This window comes from Nicotiana sylvestris, chromosome 7 (genome assembly GCF_000393655.2).
Source record: "Nicotiana sylvestris chromosome 7, ASM39365v2, whole genome shotgun sequence".
In the NCBI taxonomy this organism is placed as follows: Eukaryota; Viridiplantae; Streptophyta; class Magnoliopsida; order Solanales; family Solanaceae; genus Nicotiana; species Nicotiana sylvestris.
The window spans coordinates 143,976,052-143,993,678 of NC_091063.1; the positions used below are offsets into that span (position 1 = coordinate 143,976,052).

General features: G+C 33.6%; 2 protein-coding genes across 2 annotated transcripts; both read left to right on the top strand.

Moving 5' to 3' along the window:
* Position 1: 1 nt before the first annotated feature.
* LOC104232281 (transcription factor MYB1) lies at positions 2–4,577 on the top strand. The gene is made up of 2 exons (XM_009785453.2): positions 2–460; positions 3,336–4,577. Exons 1-2 carry the CDS (start codon positions 139–141, stop codon positions 4,106–4,108), a joined length of 1,095 nt encoding a protein of 364 aa, XP_009783755.1. The 5' UTR covers positions 2–138; the 3' UTR covers positions 4,109–4,577.
* A 7,112-nt stretch (positions 4,578–11,689) lies between these two features.
* On the top strand, positions 11,690–16,678 carry LOC104232280 (uncharacterized). Its single transcript, XM_009785451.2, has 2 exons — positions 11,690–12,797; positions 16,130–16,678. The coding sequence occupies exons 1-2, from the start codon at positions 12,334–12,336 to the stop codon at positions 16,368–16,370; spliced, it is 705 nt and encodes a 234-aa protein (XP_009783753.1). The 5' UTR covers positions 11,690–12,333; the 3' UTR covers positions 16,371–16,678.
* The last annotated feature ends 949 nt before the right edge of the window (positions 16,679–17,627 follow it).

Genomic DNA, 17,627 nt, shown 5'->3' on the forward strand with positions numbered 1-17,627 from the left:
CTGTCCTCACTCGCTCGCTATACCTACCTTTCTGCTGTTTGCAGTTGCACTAGGCGGGTACTCAAAACTAAACAAACATCAAATTTAAAACACCCTTCAACCAAAAAAAAAAAATTGCCTACTAAAAAAATTTCAAAAATGGAAAACAATATCCCGGAAAATCTTGAGGGGTATTACGGCGGCGGAAGTGGCGACGCCGGCGATAGCGTTGGCGGAGACGACGAGGAAGCGTTGATGCTGGAAGATGGAAGTGGAAGCAGTGATAGAAAGAAAACAGCAGACCGCGTAAAAGGACCGTGGTCACCTGAAGAAGATGCTATACTTAGTCGTTTAGTAAGTAATTTTGGGGCAAGGAATTGGAGTTTGATCGCTCGAGGAATTCCCGGTAGATCGGGTAAATCGTGTCGCTTAAGATGGTGTAATCAGCTTGACCCTGCTGTTAAACGCAAACCCTTCTCCGGTAACTTTCAACTGCCACGTTTTTCTTTTTTTTTAAAAACCTTTTGTTGTGTGTTTAACCATTTGGTAAAAGGGTTTTGTTTTTTATATGGAAATTTAGTTTCTACTTGTGACTTTTGTACAGCATTGATGTTTAGTTCAAGCAAAATTTGGATTTTTAATCTGTGGTCAAGATAAAATTATGACAGAAGGTATTGAGTATAGTTAGGTAATCTGGTGAAATGTGGTTTTCATTTGTGGTTTAGTAGTGTATTGATGTTTAGTTCAAGAAAAGTTTGGACTTTTAACCCGAGGGCATTAAAATACTGAACAGAAGATATTCACCATAGTTGGTTATTATGGTGAAATGTAGTTTCTACTTGGTGTTCTTCTGTTTTTTTTGTTTGTTTGTTTTTTTGTGATCATTTGGTAAAAAGGTTTTATTTCTGATTCCCTTGTTTCTACTAATGTGTTTTGGTACAGCATTGATGCTTAAGCTTAGGAAAGTGTTTTTTTTTTAAATCTGGGTCAGGAAGTTTGGATTCTTTAAGCTGATAGAATTAAAATACTGAACATAAAGTCTTGAACAGAAGTTATTAACCATAGCTGAGTATTCTGGTAAAATGTTGTTTGGACTTATGATTTTCTAGTGTACTGGTTTTAGTGCGAGTGTCGTTCAGATTTGTAGGGGGAGGTCAAACTTAATCTTTGGACTTTCAATCTGAGGTCAGAAGAATCTTGAGCAGAAGATAGTAAGCATAGTTGACTGTTCTGGCGAAATGTAGTTCAAGCAAAGTTAGGATTTTCGACCTGATGTTAATGGATTCTTGAAGAGAAGGTATTGGCCATGGTTGTGTATTTAGGTGAAATGTAGTTTCCCCTTTTGATTTTGTAGTGTATTGATGTTTGGTTCAAATAAGTTCGGATTTTTAATTTGTGTCAAGATTTAAGTAATTTTCAACTTAAGGTCAATAAAATCCTGAACAGAAGGTATTAACTGCACTCGATATTCTGATGACCTTTAGGTTGGGAAATTATATAGTCATAAGCTGAACAACCTTGAAGGGAAGATTGGCTCAGGGCTTGATGAAGTTAACGATGTCCAAATGCCTTCAGGTTTAAGTCATGGATCATTCAAGCGATCATCTACACCACAAACATTTTTGACATGTAAATCACGGATCATTCAAGCGATCATCTACACCACAAACATTTTTGACATGTAAATCAGACTGTTATTTCCATTCTTTTGGATCCTTTTCCTATACAGGATTACGTTTTGGACAAAGAAGAAAGGAAATAGAGCCAACAACATATTTATAGGGCGGGAAAAAAGAAAAACATATTTACAGTGCGAGAAAAAATAAAAGACCCAGTATTATTTTGTGATTAAAAGGTAAACAAACTAGAACTTTACTTAGTGTGGTTAAATATGAACAGTACGAGTCTAAATCTTCTCAAAATCCTAACTTGTAATCTATTTTTCCTTGCACAAGAGTTCAGGGTGCTTTTTAACAGTGGCACTGTTGTAAATTTAAAGTAGAAAAGCAAGGGTGTGTTTGGTGACCCAGCCAGCCAAATCTTGAATCAAAAGACAGGATGATGAAAAATCTGAATGATGATGACATAGTCTGAAGTGCAAAAGTGCAACCTCAAAAAATGGTTGAACTTGCACTAGTATTTCCACCCCCAGCTAGTCCTTGTGTCTTGATAATTATAAAGTTTGCGCTCATTGCAACTCTCAATGTATTTAAAACTCTATTAACCTGAAAATACTCATCACGTAAGACATATATCAAGGGGTTTTAGCAGATCGGACTGCACTCAAGTCCAAGTATCTTTGCCACTGTGACTGGCCACGTGACCCTGTTTCTCCCATTCTCGAGAAGTAGACAACTGATCGTTAAGAATAGGTCACCTTTCAGAAATCCTCGTACGGAGATAGCAGAAGGCCTTCATTTTCAATTAACCGGTCATTTCTTCTTGTATCGCTTTGCGCCTTATTGTCCGAAGCGTACACTTCTTCAAAATTTCTTTGTGTCATCCATGCAAAGCGAGGACCGCTCACTTCGCATCTCTTTATTGCTCTAAGCATCGAAATGATCACATCTAATAATACTGACTAAAAGTTGACTACAGATAGGTTGCAGCAAATTAGTGAACAAGGTTATGATGCCTTTGCTGGTTCTTCTCAGCCTCTATTACTTATGACAACCTTCCTCTGTTGATACTCTTTTTCTGTGGAAATTTCACAAATTTTAAGATTTTAACTTAATCTGTTAACATTTAAAATTTTGAGATGATGTTTTTCAGCAAACTAACTTTTCAATAATCATTCTAATGTTTTCTACCTTAGTCCCAACCGAATGGTGTCACACAAATTGGATGGAAGAATTATTGGTGTTTCTTTTGACTCTTAACTAGAAAGCATAGCTCTGTGAAATATCAGATTATTTTGCAGTTTAGAAGATTATATGTTGGGTTACCAAGAAGCTAATAATACCGACCAACAGAGACATGCTGGTTATTGACAACTTCTCCTATGCTAAGTTGGGTTGGGAAGTAAAAGAGGGAGTGCATGGACTACTTTCCTATTTGTTTGAGAAGTAAAGGAGGGAAAGCAGAAGTGTTGAGGTTGCATCTTCGCTGCGTTGAGGACTTGGTCCTTTCCCGTGGTTAACAAATTAACCTCTTAGCATCTAAAATACCTACTGTGAAATGTGGAGTTCTGCATATATGTGAAGATTTGGTTATGTGCTACATCAAACTAGATATACTTCTTAGTTTCCAGTTGTTTCACCCATAGCTTCTGATCCTAAGAAGCAACTATCGTTGTTCAAGTTTATACAATACAACTAGCTGGTGAATGGAACTAACAATTCTGCGACTCTTGACAGATGAAGAAGATCGGATTATCCTTCAGGCCCATGCTGTTCATGGGAACAAATGGGCGTCAATTGCAAGGCTTTTGCCAGGTAGAACAGATAATGCAATTAAAAATCATTGGAATTCAACCTTGAGGCGCCGCTGTGCCGAACTTGGTAAGTTGAGAAGTGACTCCAGCAATGTTCCGGAAGACGTTAGTGCAGAAAAATCAAAAGCATCCTCTGAGGAAACCCAATCATGCGGTGATGTGAATTCTTCGAAAGCTATAGAAGGAAAAGATGTTAGCTCTCAGGAAAACCAAGAAGATAATCACTATGAGGCTAAGAGTCACGAAGAAGTTCAACGGAGTGATGTAGCACATGATCCTCCTACTATCTTCCGTCCTGTAGCTCGTATAAGTGCTTTTAGCGTATATGGTTCTATGAATGTCCCAGAAACCCAACTGCAAACTCCAAGACTAACTCCTATCCAAGTGCCGGATCTTGGGGTAAGCAAGTTGCTTGAAGGAGCTTTCACTGACAGATTAGTGCCTCACCAGTGTGGCCATGGCTGTTGTGGCAATGCCAGTCTGGAAAATAACAGAAGTTCACTGTTGGGACCTGAGTTTATTGACTACACTGAGGCTCCATCCTTCTCAAGCCATGAGTTGGCCACATTAGCCACAGAGATAAGTAATGTTGCTTGGTGTAAAAGTGGGTTGGAAAACAGCAGCATCGAGGTTATATTCAATCCAGCAACCAGGGGAACGTGTGGTACCTCTCACTTGACAAGCAGACCATTCTAATCTTTCAAATGAGTAACCATACAAATTTATTATGGAAATGATGATATATCTTGTGTCAGAGACAAGTAGGGGACAGCTACCGTGAATAAAAAAGATTTTGAGGCTGAGTTGATTTAAGTGAATTCTTATTTGAAGTCTAGGATAAAGAGAAGAAGCTGGATGTCTGATTGAGTTAGTTTAGAAAGTGAACTCTGGTTGAAAAGGGTGTATATGATTTATTTTCCCTTAGGCCTTCATTTATGAGAGGTGTTGGAGACGTTTTCTTAACCTAGTTCGATGAACTCAATTTCTTGAATAGTATTATTTGAAAGTAATATGTTGTAAGTTAACAACAATGATTGAAAAGATCTTAGGAGTGTATGGTTCCTTATTCCTTGTATGCCTGGTTGGGATGGCATAACAAAAGAGCCAGATAGTAAATTCTTGTATTTCATCAGCTTCTGGTAAAGCATCTTAAACATCATGTCCTCTACATTGTTTTACTTTATGGGGTGATTTTGTATGAACTTCAAATCTCAGAAATGAGTGAATCTTCTCACTTTTGGAAAATGGCTACTTCCTCTCCGGAATTCTGATTAGTTTCTTTTGTTTGTACATTTCTGCTTTTGTAGCTAGTCCTGTAGGGACATTGGTCTTCCAATTATTGGAACTTCAGAGTGCCATTTTATGTAGATTATAGATTCTTGTTGCTGGAAACTTGCTGCATTAGCACTTAAAATTTAATGTTAATGCAATTATTATTGCAAAAAGGAGATCTCAATACAATGATAGAATTGGTTATCCAAGTATTATGTGAATTAAGCCAGAATAGGTCTGAGAAAGCTATATTGTGCGGATTTTCCAAGACAGCTGCTGCTTATTGGATCCTAAAAAGAATACTATTTTTGGCCATCGATATTTTCAGAGAGTCCGAGCACAAGTGATAATTCTTTATTGCAAAGACTAACAAAAGCACTAGGCAAAGGAGAAAAAAGAGAGTAGCTAGACAGCCCTTGTGAAAGGAGGTACTTTGTGTAGGAGAAATATTAGTAGTTGGTAGCAGACAGCCATTGTGAAAGCAATAAAAGATTAGAGACAGAAGAAAAGCAGAACTAAAAAAGAGAGAGAGAGATGAAAAGGATTGGAAGAATCTGGTGTACTGGCTCCTCTTTAACCACCACAGAAACACAGAGATCTACTGGTACCATGAAAGCAAAAGAAATCTCTCTGCTGTATTATTCTTTCTCCAGATCCTATCATTTTTTGCCTTTTGACTCACATTTGGATATGTGAAAGTGATGGATAACGGCTATAGACTGGGTACCATGCTAGATTTCATCTTCATATATCCCCCGGAGTAAGTCATCAACTGGCACTGATGCATCTAAATTATTGTCACTATGCCGTATTCACTGCTTTTGACTCGAAATACATATAAATTTAAGAAGATAAAAAGTGTATATATATATATATATATATATATATATAGAAAACTACTAATATCCACATACATTCTGAGTTCGATGACTAGAGATTTTGAACCTGTCTTGGTGGAATTGGCCTCTGCATGCATAATTTTGAGATCCATTTTTAACTTCATAGCAAACAATACCAACAACAAATTGGTCATGAACCCCGGAAGGATAGAGATGGATCCAACATTTAAACCGTACAATTTCAACCTTTAAGATTCTTCGCATAAATTCATTATAGTTTTTAAAAATATGTGTTCATATCTACTACTCCTTTTTGTTGCAATGTTAGTTATTTTTACTGATAAATTAAACGAAGTATTGAATTCAAATAAACCCGGCATCAAAACAGTGGATCCTCCTAGACAAAGGGACACCAGGTAAACAAGTAATTTTTGGTTAAACACCTATGATATTTCATGCGAATTTCCTAATACTTCTTCATGAATTTATTTTGGAGCTGAACTGAAGAAAATTCTTAAATGAAATGGTTAGTCAAGTAAACAATTTTTGGCAACTTTAGTAGTTCAACAACTATCAACAGCAAAAGTGGAAAGTAAAATCCGATGATAAATACGATTTCATCTTTAATCAAGCCTCATTGGAAATAGAGTCGCCTTTAGTAGAGATTGTTTAACCTCCAAAGTGGAATTTTTCGGCGCAAATTTGCATTAGTTAGACCCAAAAGTATCAAACACCGAATGAAAAACAAAAACAATAAAGAAAATAATTTACTCCCAAACCATTTCTCTAAATAATGTAGTAGAAATTTCATAGTGACAAATTTCTTTCCCTTATCGTTAGGGAGAATGAGGAAAAATAACAATTCTATTACTATGATTCAAGTTTTGGTGGAAACCAAGAGGCGTGGAATTGAGAGTAGTTTCAGCTTTTCCTACTTATCACGCAAAGGCCATATGCGAACAAACAAACAAACAAACGTCAATCCGAAGACCCTGCTCCCTTTTCTCCTCTCTTATTTCACTGTTTTTTTCTCTGCTGCTACTCCTCTCTACACATCCTTTTTTTCCTCTTCTTATTTGTCCTGTAATTTTCTTAGTGCCTTTTCCTTAGCCGGCGTTTGGACATAAAAATTTTAATTTTTTTAATGGAAAAAAAAAATAGTATTTGAAGCTAAGTTGAAAATGGTATTTAGAATTTGAAATTATATTTAGATACGCTTTAAAAAATATTGTATTTTTGTGAGTGGGGAAACAAAAAATTCTGAAAATTTTGAAAAAAAACTCATTTTCGAAAAAAATTCAAAATTTCATGAACAGACACGGTTTTGGAAAAAACAATCAAACATTTTCAAAAAAAAATTTATAGACAAACGGTCCTTCATTTTTGTTAGAGCATGTTTTTAGGCATTCATGTTGATGCAATTAATTCAAGTTTTCGCAATAGAGATAAGCCTCTAAAAAAATAAAACATTTCATTTTCAAACTGGACTCGAAAGACCTTTAGTAGTTAAGAGTGAGGAATCCAAACTTGTTTCCTACTTTAATTAAAGCAAAAAGGAAAAAAAATATAATTTATAAAAATTTAAAAGCTTCAAGATTAAGTGAGAGTTCATCAATAGAGTTCTTAACTTGTTTCTAGGGTTAAGGTTCCATTCAACACACTCTTCTCCTTTTGACCCATATTTGAACAAACAATAAGTGGCGGAGCCAAAAAATTTACAAAGAAAAATAAAAATATAAAGAAATAAACGTACGAAAAGTTAAAGGGAATCAATATTTATTATATATTCATAAAAAATTAATTTTAACCTTGTATAGAAAATGTAATTTTCTGTCAATGAGGATTCGAATGAACCCCTTAGTGCAATAGATATCAAATGCCAAGAACTATAACAAGACAATTAGGTGGAAGCAAAAGGACAATTAAGATTATTAACAGAATATTTGTTAAGGTTGGCAACATAATGTGTTATATTAGTTGGAAAAATAACTCCTGTTTTCAGTGGAAATTTCATTCTCTTACTTTATCAGACAAAACTTTGACGTAAATTTTGGTTTGGGAGTCGTCAGTTGAGTCTTTGAAGACTTTACAAGTCTATGCTATTGTAACTAAATAAACTAATGGAAAAGCAACTCCACCACAAAATTAGAAACTTGCCATATAAGCGGCACTTACTTTCTTAATTAGTACTAATAAACTAATTGTTGTTTACTTCTCTTCTGTGGTAAATGACAAGCCAATACTTCCCAAACGTAAAACATAATAAATTAAAGAATACTACAAGAGATAAAATAATGACCCTATTGTCAGATTAATGAAGAACACGGACGTTAAATATTAGTCTATAATTTGTTTTTGTAAATATTAAAGATTGCAAATAAGACAATACAATACCTGGAAAAGGTGAACTTCCAAGTAATATCAAACTAAGATATATTCAATTCAATGATAATAAAAGGAAAATTACAGACGCTTAACAAACTTCTCTTTAACCATCTTTTTAGGTAAAAGTTACTCTACAAATACAGTGAGAGGGAAGAAAAAAGATGGGGTAGATTTTTTTTTTCCTTGGTTTCATATCAATTTCAACAAATAACACATAAAAAGTGGCCATCATTTTGTCAAATTATCATTGCCATTTGCTCCATTCACCAACTCCAAAGAGATATGGAGAAAAAAAAAAGTAAAAAAGAGGGGAAAGGAACCAATACTCGAATGCTTATAATTTTGCTTACACGATTACACCAACCACAATCATTTTCACCACGGGCACAAAATATAGGAGCGAAAAACTAGAAAAGTAAAAAAAAAGGAAGAAAAAAAGAAAACCAAAGAATCCATCATAGATTTTTATTTTCAATTTTCAATTTTTCTCCACAAAAAAAAAAAAGTTAAAAAAGAAAAACAGAGACCTTTGTCCAAGCCTGGAATGAACGGTTCAGATCATTTGGTGAAGGTACTCCTTGAAACAGCAAGATACTTCTTACTTCACCCACTACAGTACAATCATATCATATCTTAAATGTGGGCCACACATCAAAGGTAGAAGGAAAATTTTAGTTTACATAGCATATACGAAACTATATTACCAAATATATTCATAATTTGCATATTACCCGCCATACTAATAATATTTCTACAAAATATAGACAATTTATTAAATAAGGAATCATTGTAGCTGTATGCTTCCTTATTTAGGCGCACTAATATTGGGGAATTAAATATTCCCACTCCCCCAAGTTTCTCTCTCCAAATCCCACCACCTCACTCACGTATCAAACCACACCCCACGATTTCCTCTTCAATCACCCACGATTTCCTCTTCAATCACCCACGATTTTCTCTTCTAAAATCAGTGAAAATCTGTAACCCCTCCATCATTGACAACCATTAAAAAGCTTTGAAGCTTTGAATTCGAATTTGAGTTTTCAAAAGACCTTGTTTGTTTGGATTGGATGTTGTTGCAAAGAATTGAGAATTCTCTCTACGTCTCTCTCTATCTCTCAATCCCAAATTTCAGTAATATAAGAGGAAAGGAAAAGAGAGCAGCAATTCCACCATTGAAAGCCATTAAAAGCTTTGAAACTTTGAATTCGAATTTGGGTTTTTAAAAATTATTATTTGTTTGGATTGGGTGTTGTTGCAAATAATTGGGAATATAGTTTGGAGTTTATATCTCAATTTTGAGGGGTTTTGGTGAAGATTAGACTTGGTTTTGGCTGAATGAAACTCGAAGATGAAGAAGAAGAAGAAGAAGAAGAAGAAGAAGAAGAAGAAGAAGAAGACATGACATACATTATATTGCAGAAATTGTAGAAAAATTATATTCTGTTGTTTATTTATTTTTCTTTTATTCATTTAACTATTGTACGAAAGTTGAACAACATTGTAAAAAAATTGTATTTAAGTGGTATTATATTATAGTTGTATATATCCGAAAAAATTATAGAAATCAAATACATTATCAACGAGCATTGTCCGCCAATGAAAATTAGGAACGATATAGGTGTTCGTGTATACATAGAGACGAAAAAGGAAAACAAAAACTTAGGATCATATCCGTTGTGTATAACTGTTCACGATTTCAATATGGAATTGAATATCACCAATGAGAACACAGTTGCATGTTTGTGCTGTTACATTTTATATCAAATTCTGGTTGTATATAAATGTCCTACACTTTATCTACATTTTATCTATAAATAAACTACATGTCAGAGTAAATATATAAATATATATATATATATCAGTATGGATTTTCACAATATCTACAAAATTTCTACATTTATTCTACAATAAAACTACATATTATTTGAAAAATTAATATGAAAATACAGAATTTCAATGTTTCTACAAATTATCTACAAAATTTCTACAAACTGTTCATAACAGAATTTATCTTTATTTTCATGCATGTTCGTCTGGAACACTAAAGTTACTTGATATGCTAACATCTCCTGTTATAGAGGAATACAACTTATCGACAATTTTCTACAACTTTCACACATTATTCCACCCAGTTAAATACAACTACAATAACATACAACTTAAATACAAATTTTATACAAAAATTATACAATAGGTCTTTTGTATATTTTGTATTTGATTTATACATAGTAAAAATAAATTTCATACAACTAATTATATATTATACAACTTATCTACAAATTATCTATAATTTTCGTACATTATTTCTACTAAGTTATATACAACTACAATATAATACCACTTAAATACAACTTTTTTACAATGTTGTTCAACTTTCATACAATAGTTAAATGAATAAAAGAAAAAAAATAAACAACAGAATACAATTTTTCTACAATTTCTTTAATATAATGTATGTCACGTCTTCTTCTTCTTCATCTTCGAGTTTCAGTCTGAAATTCAGCCAAAACCAAGTCTAATCTTCACCAAAATCCCTTAAAATTGAGATATAAACTCCAAATCATATTCTCAATTATTTGCAACAACACCCAATCCAAATAAATAATAATTTTTGAAAACCCAAATTCGAATTCAAAGCTTCAAAGCTTTTTAATAGCTGTCAATGGTGGAATTGCTGCTCTTTTTTCCTCTCCTCTTATATTACTGAAATTTGGGATTAAGAGATAGAGAGAGACGTAGGGAGAATTCTCATTTCTTTGCAACAACATCCAATATCCAAACAAACAATGTCTTTTGAAAACCCAAATTCGAATTCAAAGCTTCAAAGCTTTTTAATGGTTGTCAATGATGGAGGGGTTACAAATTTTCGATGGTTTTAAAAGAGAAAATCGTGGGTGATTGAAGAGGAAATCGTGGGGTGTGGTTGGATACGTGAGTGAGGTGGTGGGATTTGGAGAGAGAAACTTGGGGGAATGAGAATATACAGTTGAGTAAAATTAAGAGACTAATTAATACCATTAAAATCTTAAAAATGGAACATAAATGGTAATAAGATATATAGAAGGTAATTATATTAAAAGTTACGCATGGAGGGTAATACATTTTACTGTATGAGATAGGAATGTAAAAATGTATGATATTCTTTCACCAATAATTAGTGATTTCTGATTTTGTAAATAAAGAAATTTCGAGTAGAAAACACTTTATATAAAACGAATTTGAATTGATTTAGTCGATAAATACCCGATGCAAAATGGTTATAAAAAATAAATTTAAATTATATGCTTTGTTAATGTTAAAAAAATTCAACATCAAGTTTTTCTTATATGTTATACTTCCTCTGTTTCAATTTATGTGAATTTATTTCATTTTTAGTTCATGCCAACTCTTTACCTATTTAGAAATAATTTACCTTTATGCAATGATTTATAGTCATACAAAATATATGCGTCTCATTTTATACCATAAATTCAAAAGTCTTCTCTTTTTATTTTTAAATTTCGTGTCCAGTCAAATATGCTCACATAAATTGAGAAGGAGGGAGTATTACATAATTGATCTTAGTTTTAATTATAAATCCTATATTTTAAGGAAAAATTACATATTAGATTTTTTTGGGTGGTGTAAAACTTTAATTTTGTCTTTTTGGGCACAAAACAGAATATATAACTTAAACTTTTAAAAAAAAAGAAAAAGGTGGGCCCTGCCTTCCAAAGTCTGTCACACAGCTACTCTAACAGAACCATGAGCCCCTCTCTCGCTTTTACGTTCTTGTTCTTTTCCTCCTTAAACCCTGCTGTCTCTCTCTTTCCATACACTTAAAAAACAAAATTTAGTAACTCTCTCTCTCCTTTCTTTTGCTTTGGTGCTAAATTTTAGAAATGGGGTGTTAAATGGGTCACCTAATCCATCACCCCACTTCCTTAAAACTTTCATATTAATAGAGCCAGAATTCGGCCACTTAACTCATGCACCACTAGTGTGTGTTAATTTTTTTTTCTTTTTTTTTGAATTTTGGAAGTTGAAATCCTCCAAAGTTTCAATTTTTAATGTTTTAATGCTATCTTTTTGCTGAGAAAAGTATTTCTTGTTTATGGGTTGTTAAAATGGCTAAAGAATTGAATCTTGGTGGTTAAATCTTCCAAAGTTCCCATTTTGAAAGTTGTAATGCAATTTTTTTTTCTGAGAAAAGTATTTTCTTGTTAAAATGGGGAGAAAATTGAATCTTGGAAGTTGAAATCCTCCAAAGTTTCAATTTTGATGGTTTTAAAGCTATCTTTTTGCTTGGAAAAGCATTTTCTTGTTAATGGGTAGTTAAAAATTGAATCTTGGTAGTTGAAATCATCCAAAGTTTCAATTTTGAAAGTGTTCATGGTATCTTTTACCTGAATAAACTATTTTCTTGATTGTGGGGTTGTTGAAATGGCAAGAGTAGATATGTGTAATGTGGATTTAGAGGCCGGTGCCCGCGCCGGTGGACACAGTCGCCGGTGCTCCGGCAGTGGTAGTAGTGAAGAGGGTAGTGTCTGTTTCTCCGATGCTGATGACGGTTCGTGTTATTCTCAGTTTTATTCAACAGCTGATGGTTCAAATTATGATGATTATAGCTTTGCTTGTGCTACTGAGTCTGAGATAGGTCCTGAGTCAAGGAGAGTATCATCTGTGGCTGAGTCTGATGATTGTTCAGTGGACTTAGAAAATGGAGTTGGTGAAACCAAGTTGCATGTGGGGAAAATTGAAAGAGATTGTAGGATTTGTCATTTGAGTTTGTTGAGTTCTGGTCCTGAGTCTGGTGTTGCTATAGAATTAGGATGTTCTTGTAAAGATGATTTGGCTGCTGCACATAAGCATTGTGCTGAGGCTTGGTTCAAAATCAAAGGAAATAAGTAAGTATTTTTCCCTTTAATTTAATGCCATGGTCTTTGAATTTTGATGTTTCCTTTGCTTCGTTTTAATTTTTCTGGTTGTTGTTACTATTTAGTTTTCCCTTTAATTTTGATGTTTTCCGTAGTTTTTTGTCATAACGGTTGTTGTGATTTTGTTTTATTGAGTGTCTTCCGGAAACATTACTTTACATTCATAAGTTAAGGGTAGTCTATTACTTTACATTCATAAGTTAAGGGTAAAGACTACGTACATACCGTATATACCACCCTTCTCGACCCCACTTGTGAGAATTTGTTATTGTTGTTCTAGATTGCCTATGTGATTAATCTGGATGATTAAGTAGTAATGTTACCATCTGGAAACAAATTATTGTTTAATTTACTGGTTTTCTAAGTGTAATTACTCTGCATATTTCCTTCTATGGCTTGGCTTTGTGCTAGATTCCTTAGCACTTTGGAGTGGAAATGATTTGGTGATACTTCTGTTTGTTTGATTTTTTATTTAAAATGGACAGTACATGATCTGTCAGAATAACCTTTTTTTGGTAGGGTAACGTAAAAGTTTGGTTTTTGTGATATTTGTTCTCTTGGGAAAGAGATAGCATGATGTATTTTATTGGAAAAGGAAAAAAAAGGTTAATTAAAGAATCTGAAGGGAATAAATAAAATGAATAGTGAGAGACTAAAGCAATGGTAGCTTGACAAGTATAATTAAGCTCTTTAATTACTTTTTGAAAAGAATTAGGCTATCTAATTACACCGACAATTCATCATACTACCATGGCTTTTAATTAATCTTTAGTCTCTAAGCTCTTCCTGATATTTAACAGTCACTTTTCTTTAGCAAAGTGGAGATTTGACCTTAGTGGATAAAGTAATTACTTCTAATTTTTCCCCCTCAAAAGATAATATTTTGCTGTCCTCCACTCTGCATATTCTATTACTTAGACAGCAGATCTTTACTTTGATTATCGAGTCTCTGATAGTGACTTGTAATGCGTACACAGTCAAGATTCTAGTGTCATTTTCATATAGAAGCTTTCATCAATGAGTCGTTTGATGTTTTAAGATGTGCATACTAGCGATACGCGTTATTGGTACTCACTGAACAAATGTGTGATCTCATTGGAAAGGAAATGATTTGAAAATTATAGCTGCCAAAGTTTCAAGGTTTAAAGAAGACAGAGAAATTTAGAAACTGGAAATTCTATGAAAAAATAGTGGAAAGGAGTATTGTAACATCATGTGGTGAATGTCAAGAGAATTGTATTTTTATAGATTGTTTTTAAAAATAAAAATAAAGAATATTGAATTTATGCGGCTATCCCAAAGTAATACCAGTAGATGACAGACCAATGGATTACAAAAGATGCACCAGATGCATATCTAACGCTTGCTTGATTCAAATGCAGTCTAGGCCTCTTTCCTACTTAAATTCGTCCTTTTGCTCTGATAACTACCAAGTAATTGAAAGGATGTCCACAACAACGTAGCAGTTCGTTGTCCAAATTCAGATAGCACATTTACAAGATTGAAATTTTATTGTTGGAATCTATAAAACTGAATTTTGATTTGCTTCCTGAAGAATCCAGATTCATATGCAATCTATAACAGAAAATAGTAAGGTGTTATTAAAAGTTAGAAGCTCTGTGTGTGTGCGCGCGCTGGGAAGGGGAGTTGGAGGATCTGAACAACTGACAGAGAAGTAGCACTCATGTTAAACACAATAATCCATGCTTTTCGTCTCCAATTAGGAATAGCTGACCCCTTTCGTGCATAATGAATAGCTTGTTTGCTTTCCCCTGGAGAGATGCTACTTTTGAAGATAAGGATAATGATCTAATTCTCCTCCTGTCCTAGTATTGAAGCAAAGGAGGAAAAAAGTAAAGAATCTCATTACGATCTGTTCTGTTTCTTGCAATGCTTCTCTTGAATAATTTTCTGTTTTATGTTTGATCATTATTCAACTATGAAGCCAGGAATCCAATGTTCATTATTCCTATAGACTGCTGTGGTAGTACCAATCACCAAAACCACAAATGTAAAATCTGTCATACATTCAATTGCCCCACCACAGTCTAGTGACTTCATTTCATGGTTTCCTTGTAGCTTTTGTAATTTTCTCATTTCATACGGCTGATTAATTACTGGGCTTCTTGCTGTTGTTGTTGATTAATTACTGATAGATCTGTGCAGTGAGATCTGACGGCAATATGATATTTCTGAAGGGGTCATAGGTGCATTTAAGTATGTATGTACATACTAACATACATAAATATTCGTCCTATGTGAAATCTACATATGTAGTATATTGATATTTAGTATTCTCTACTGCTGATTGACACTGGAGGAGCTGCATTATGTTTCCTTACCTTGTAATTTGTACCACAACTTGCATAAGTCAGAAATGTCTCTATATAAAACCTCAAGCGCACTCCCCCCCCCCCCCACCAAAAAAAAAAAAAAAGAAGAGATCAAGTTACAGAGAATATCTCTGGAGATCTGTCCAATTCCACATGATAGCACCATTGCCTTCTCTTATGACCGATAGACACTCTTTTTCATAAGGGTTAATTTGTTTTGTTCTTATAGTGTTGTTTTTCTTGTCACCCCTCAGTATGGTTGCATATTACTAATCTGTATTTGACTCTCGACCTGTTTGTTATAGTTTTTTTCTTTCAGTGGCAAAAATGAATTGTCTGATAAATGCATCCCAGTAATCTATCTGATCAACTTTTTGACTGGTTCATGTAAACCACATGTAGATTATGTCTTTTGGCAGAAGGTACTAACTCTCAACTTTCAGTAGTCTAAGGAAACTAAGTCACACAAGGAACTTGATAGGTAATTCCACCATCATGAGAAATGACAGCTTAAGCCTTAAACTTCTGCTCCTGCCAAAATAGCTAGGTTAGGACGCAAATGTATCTCAGTTATACTAACAGATGTCCAGTTGAAAACGTAGAAGTCCTACAAACTTGGACAGGACACCATTATCTTGTCATAGTCCTAGGTTTTCAAATTTAGTTCTTTTATGTTCTAACAGATTGGTGTCTTCTGACAAAATAGCTCGGCATTCATTCAATTCGGGCATAGCCCTTATTTATGTGCTTGCATCTTTATTCTTCTGCGTGACACTAGAATCCTTATCACTTTTGTTCTTTGAGATATTCCGACTCGGTTTCATTTTTTCCTCAGTGTGATAACTCGATCAAACAATTTTTACTATTATTCTACTGGTTCCTTTTGATAAGTATATCCTCTTTTATTGAATTTGTAATACTACTAGTTATGTTCTGGCTCTTTTTAAACATTTGAAGTTGTTTGCTCAGGACTTGTGAAATATGCTGTTCTATTGCGCGCAATGTTGTTGGTCCAAATGATGTTGAGTCAGCACAGCAAACAAATGAATCCAATGCGTTGGCTACAAATGCAGCATCTGCACCAGTATCCTCAGCCACTTCAGAAACTCGAACTTGTTTGAATGGCCATCGGTTCTTGAATTTCCTCTTAGCTTGTATGGTATTCGCGTTTGTCATCTCTTGGCTCTTCCATTTTAACATCCCATCATAGATAGTATAGTAAAAAGTTCATGTGCCCCATGAAATTCCAAGGCAGTAAAGGCAAGTGAAGGCTTATGGTGGTAATAAGAAATGTTTAACACGTTTTTACGACTAGCTTTGGCAATATATCTACCTGCAGGGCAATATTTCATCTGTCTGCACCTAGATTTAGAAATCAATTTGTAAGTGTGTCATCGTCGATTTATTTACTATATTGCCCTTCGATCTCATGAAAATGCCAGCAGTTGTTTTAGTTTGTTATGTTCCAAGTTTAAACTGAACCCCTTTTGATACAAATTTAGGTAGTTGATTCCTGCATTTTCTTTATGCCCAGTTCTTGTTTGATTTTTGAGAAGTGGGGTTAATAACAAACAAACAAGTAAGAGGAGTTCTAAATGAATCTGAAGTTGAGAAAACTAGTTCAAGATTTAGATTGAATTCCAGCTTGGAGTTCCATTTGCAGTTATCTGTGCACTAAATAGATCCATTTGTACTTAGTTTGTAGAGTACATGCATGGTTTACCTAGCATAAATTCAAGAATTTCTGAGGATATTTTTGGTTTTATATATTCGGTGTCCCGAAAACCGAATCAAATCGACACAAAAAAAAACGATAATATTTTGGTTTGATTTAATTTTGGTTTTAAATTTTAGAAACCGACCAAATTTGGTTTGGTTTTGGTTTTAAGTAAAAAAGATAATTGAAAAAATCAAACCAAACTGACTTTAAAAGTACTTATTTAAAACTTTATTATAAATAGTTAACACAGTTCAACCTGCAATCCAATTGTAAATCCTCATTTCTCATACACAACATTCTAAGTAGGCGTTTCGACATAAAAATTGTAATTTTTTTAAAAAAGTAGTATTTGGAGTTAAGTTGAAAAATGGAGTATTTAAAATCTGTAATTATATTTGGACATATATTTTATTTGAAAAAATGTTGCAGCTTTGTGAGAGAGAAAAAAAATTAAAAATTTTGAAAAACTTATTTTCGAAATTTTTTCAAAGTTGCAATTTTTTTTGGACAAACATATTTTTGAAAAAAAAAATCGGAAAGAATTTTTTTATGAACAAACGGGTCCTAAGACTTTTTGTTAGTTTCCCATATGATTTAATATACCTTTTTCTAGAAGTAAATGTCATTTCATCCTTTTGGAGAGATTTTAATTATAAAGTGATTTCATCTCAATTATTCAAGATTTTAAAAGTAAAATATTATGGACTTAGTAAATCAGGATCTAAACTTATCAAATGACACATTTTT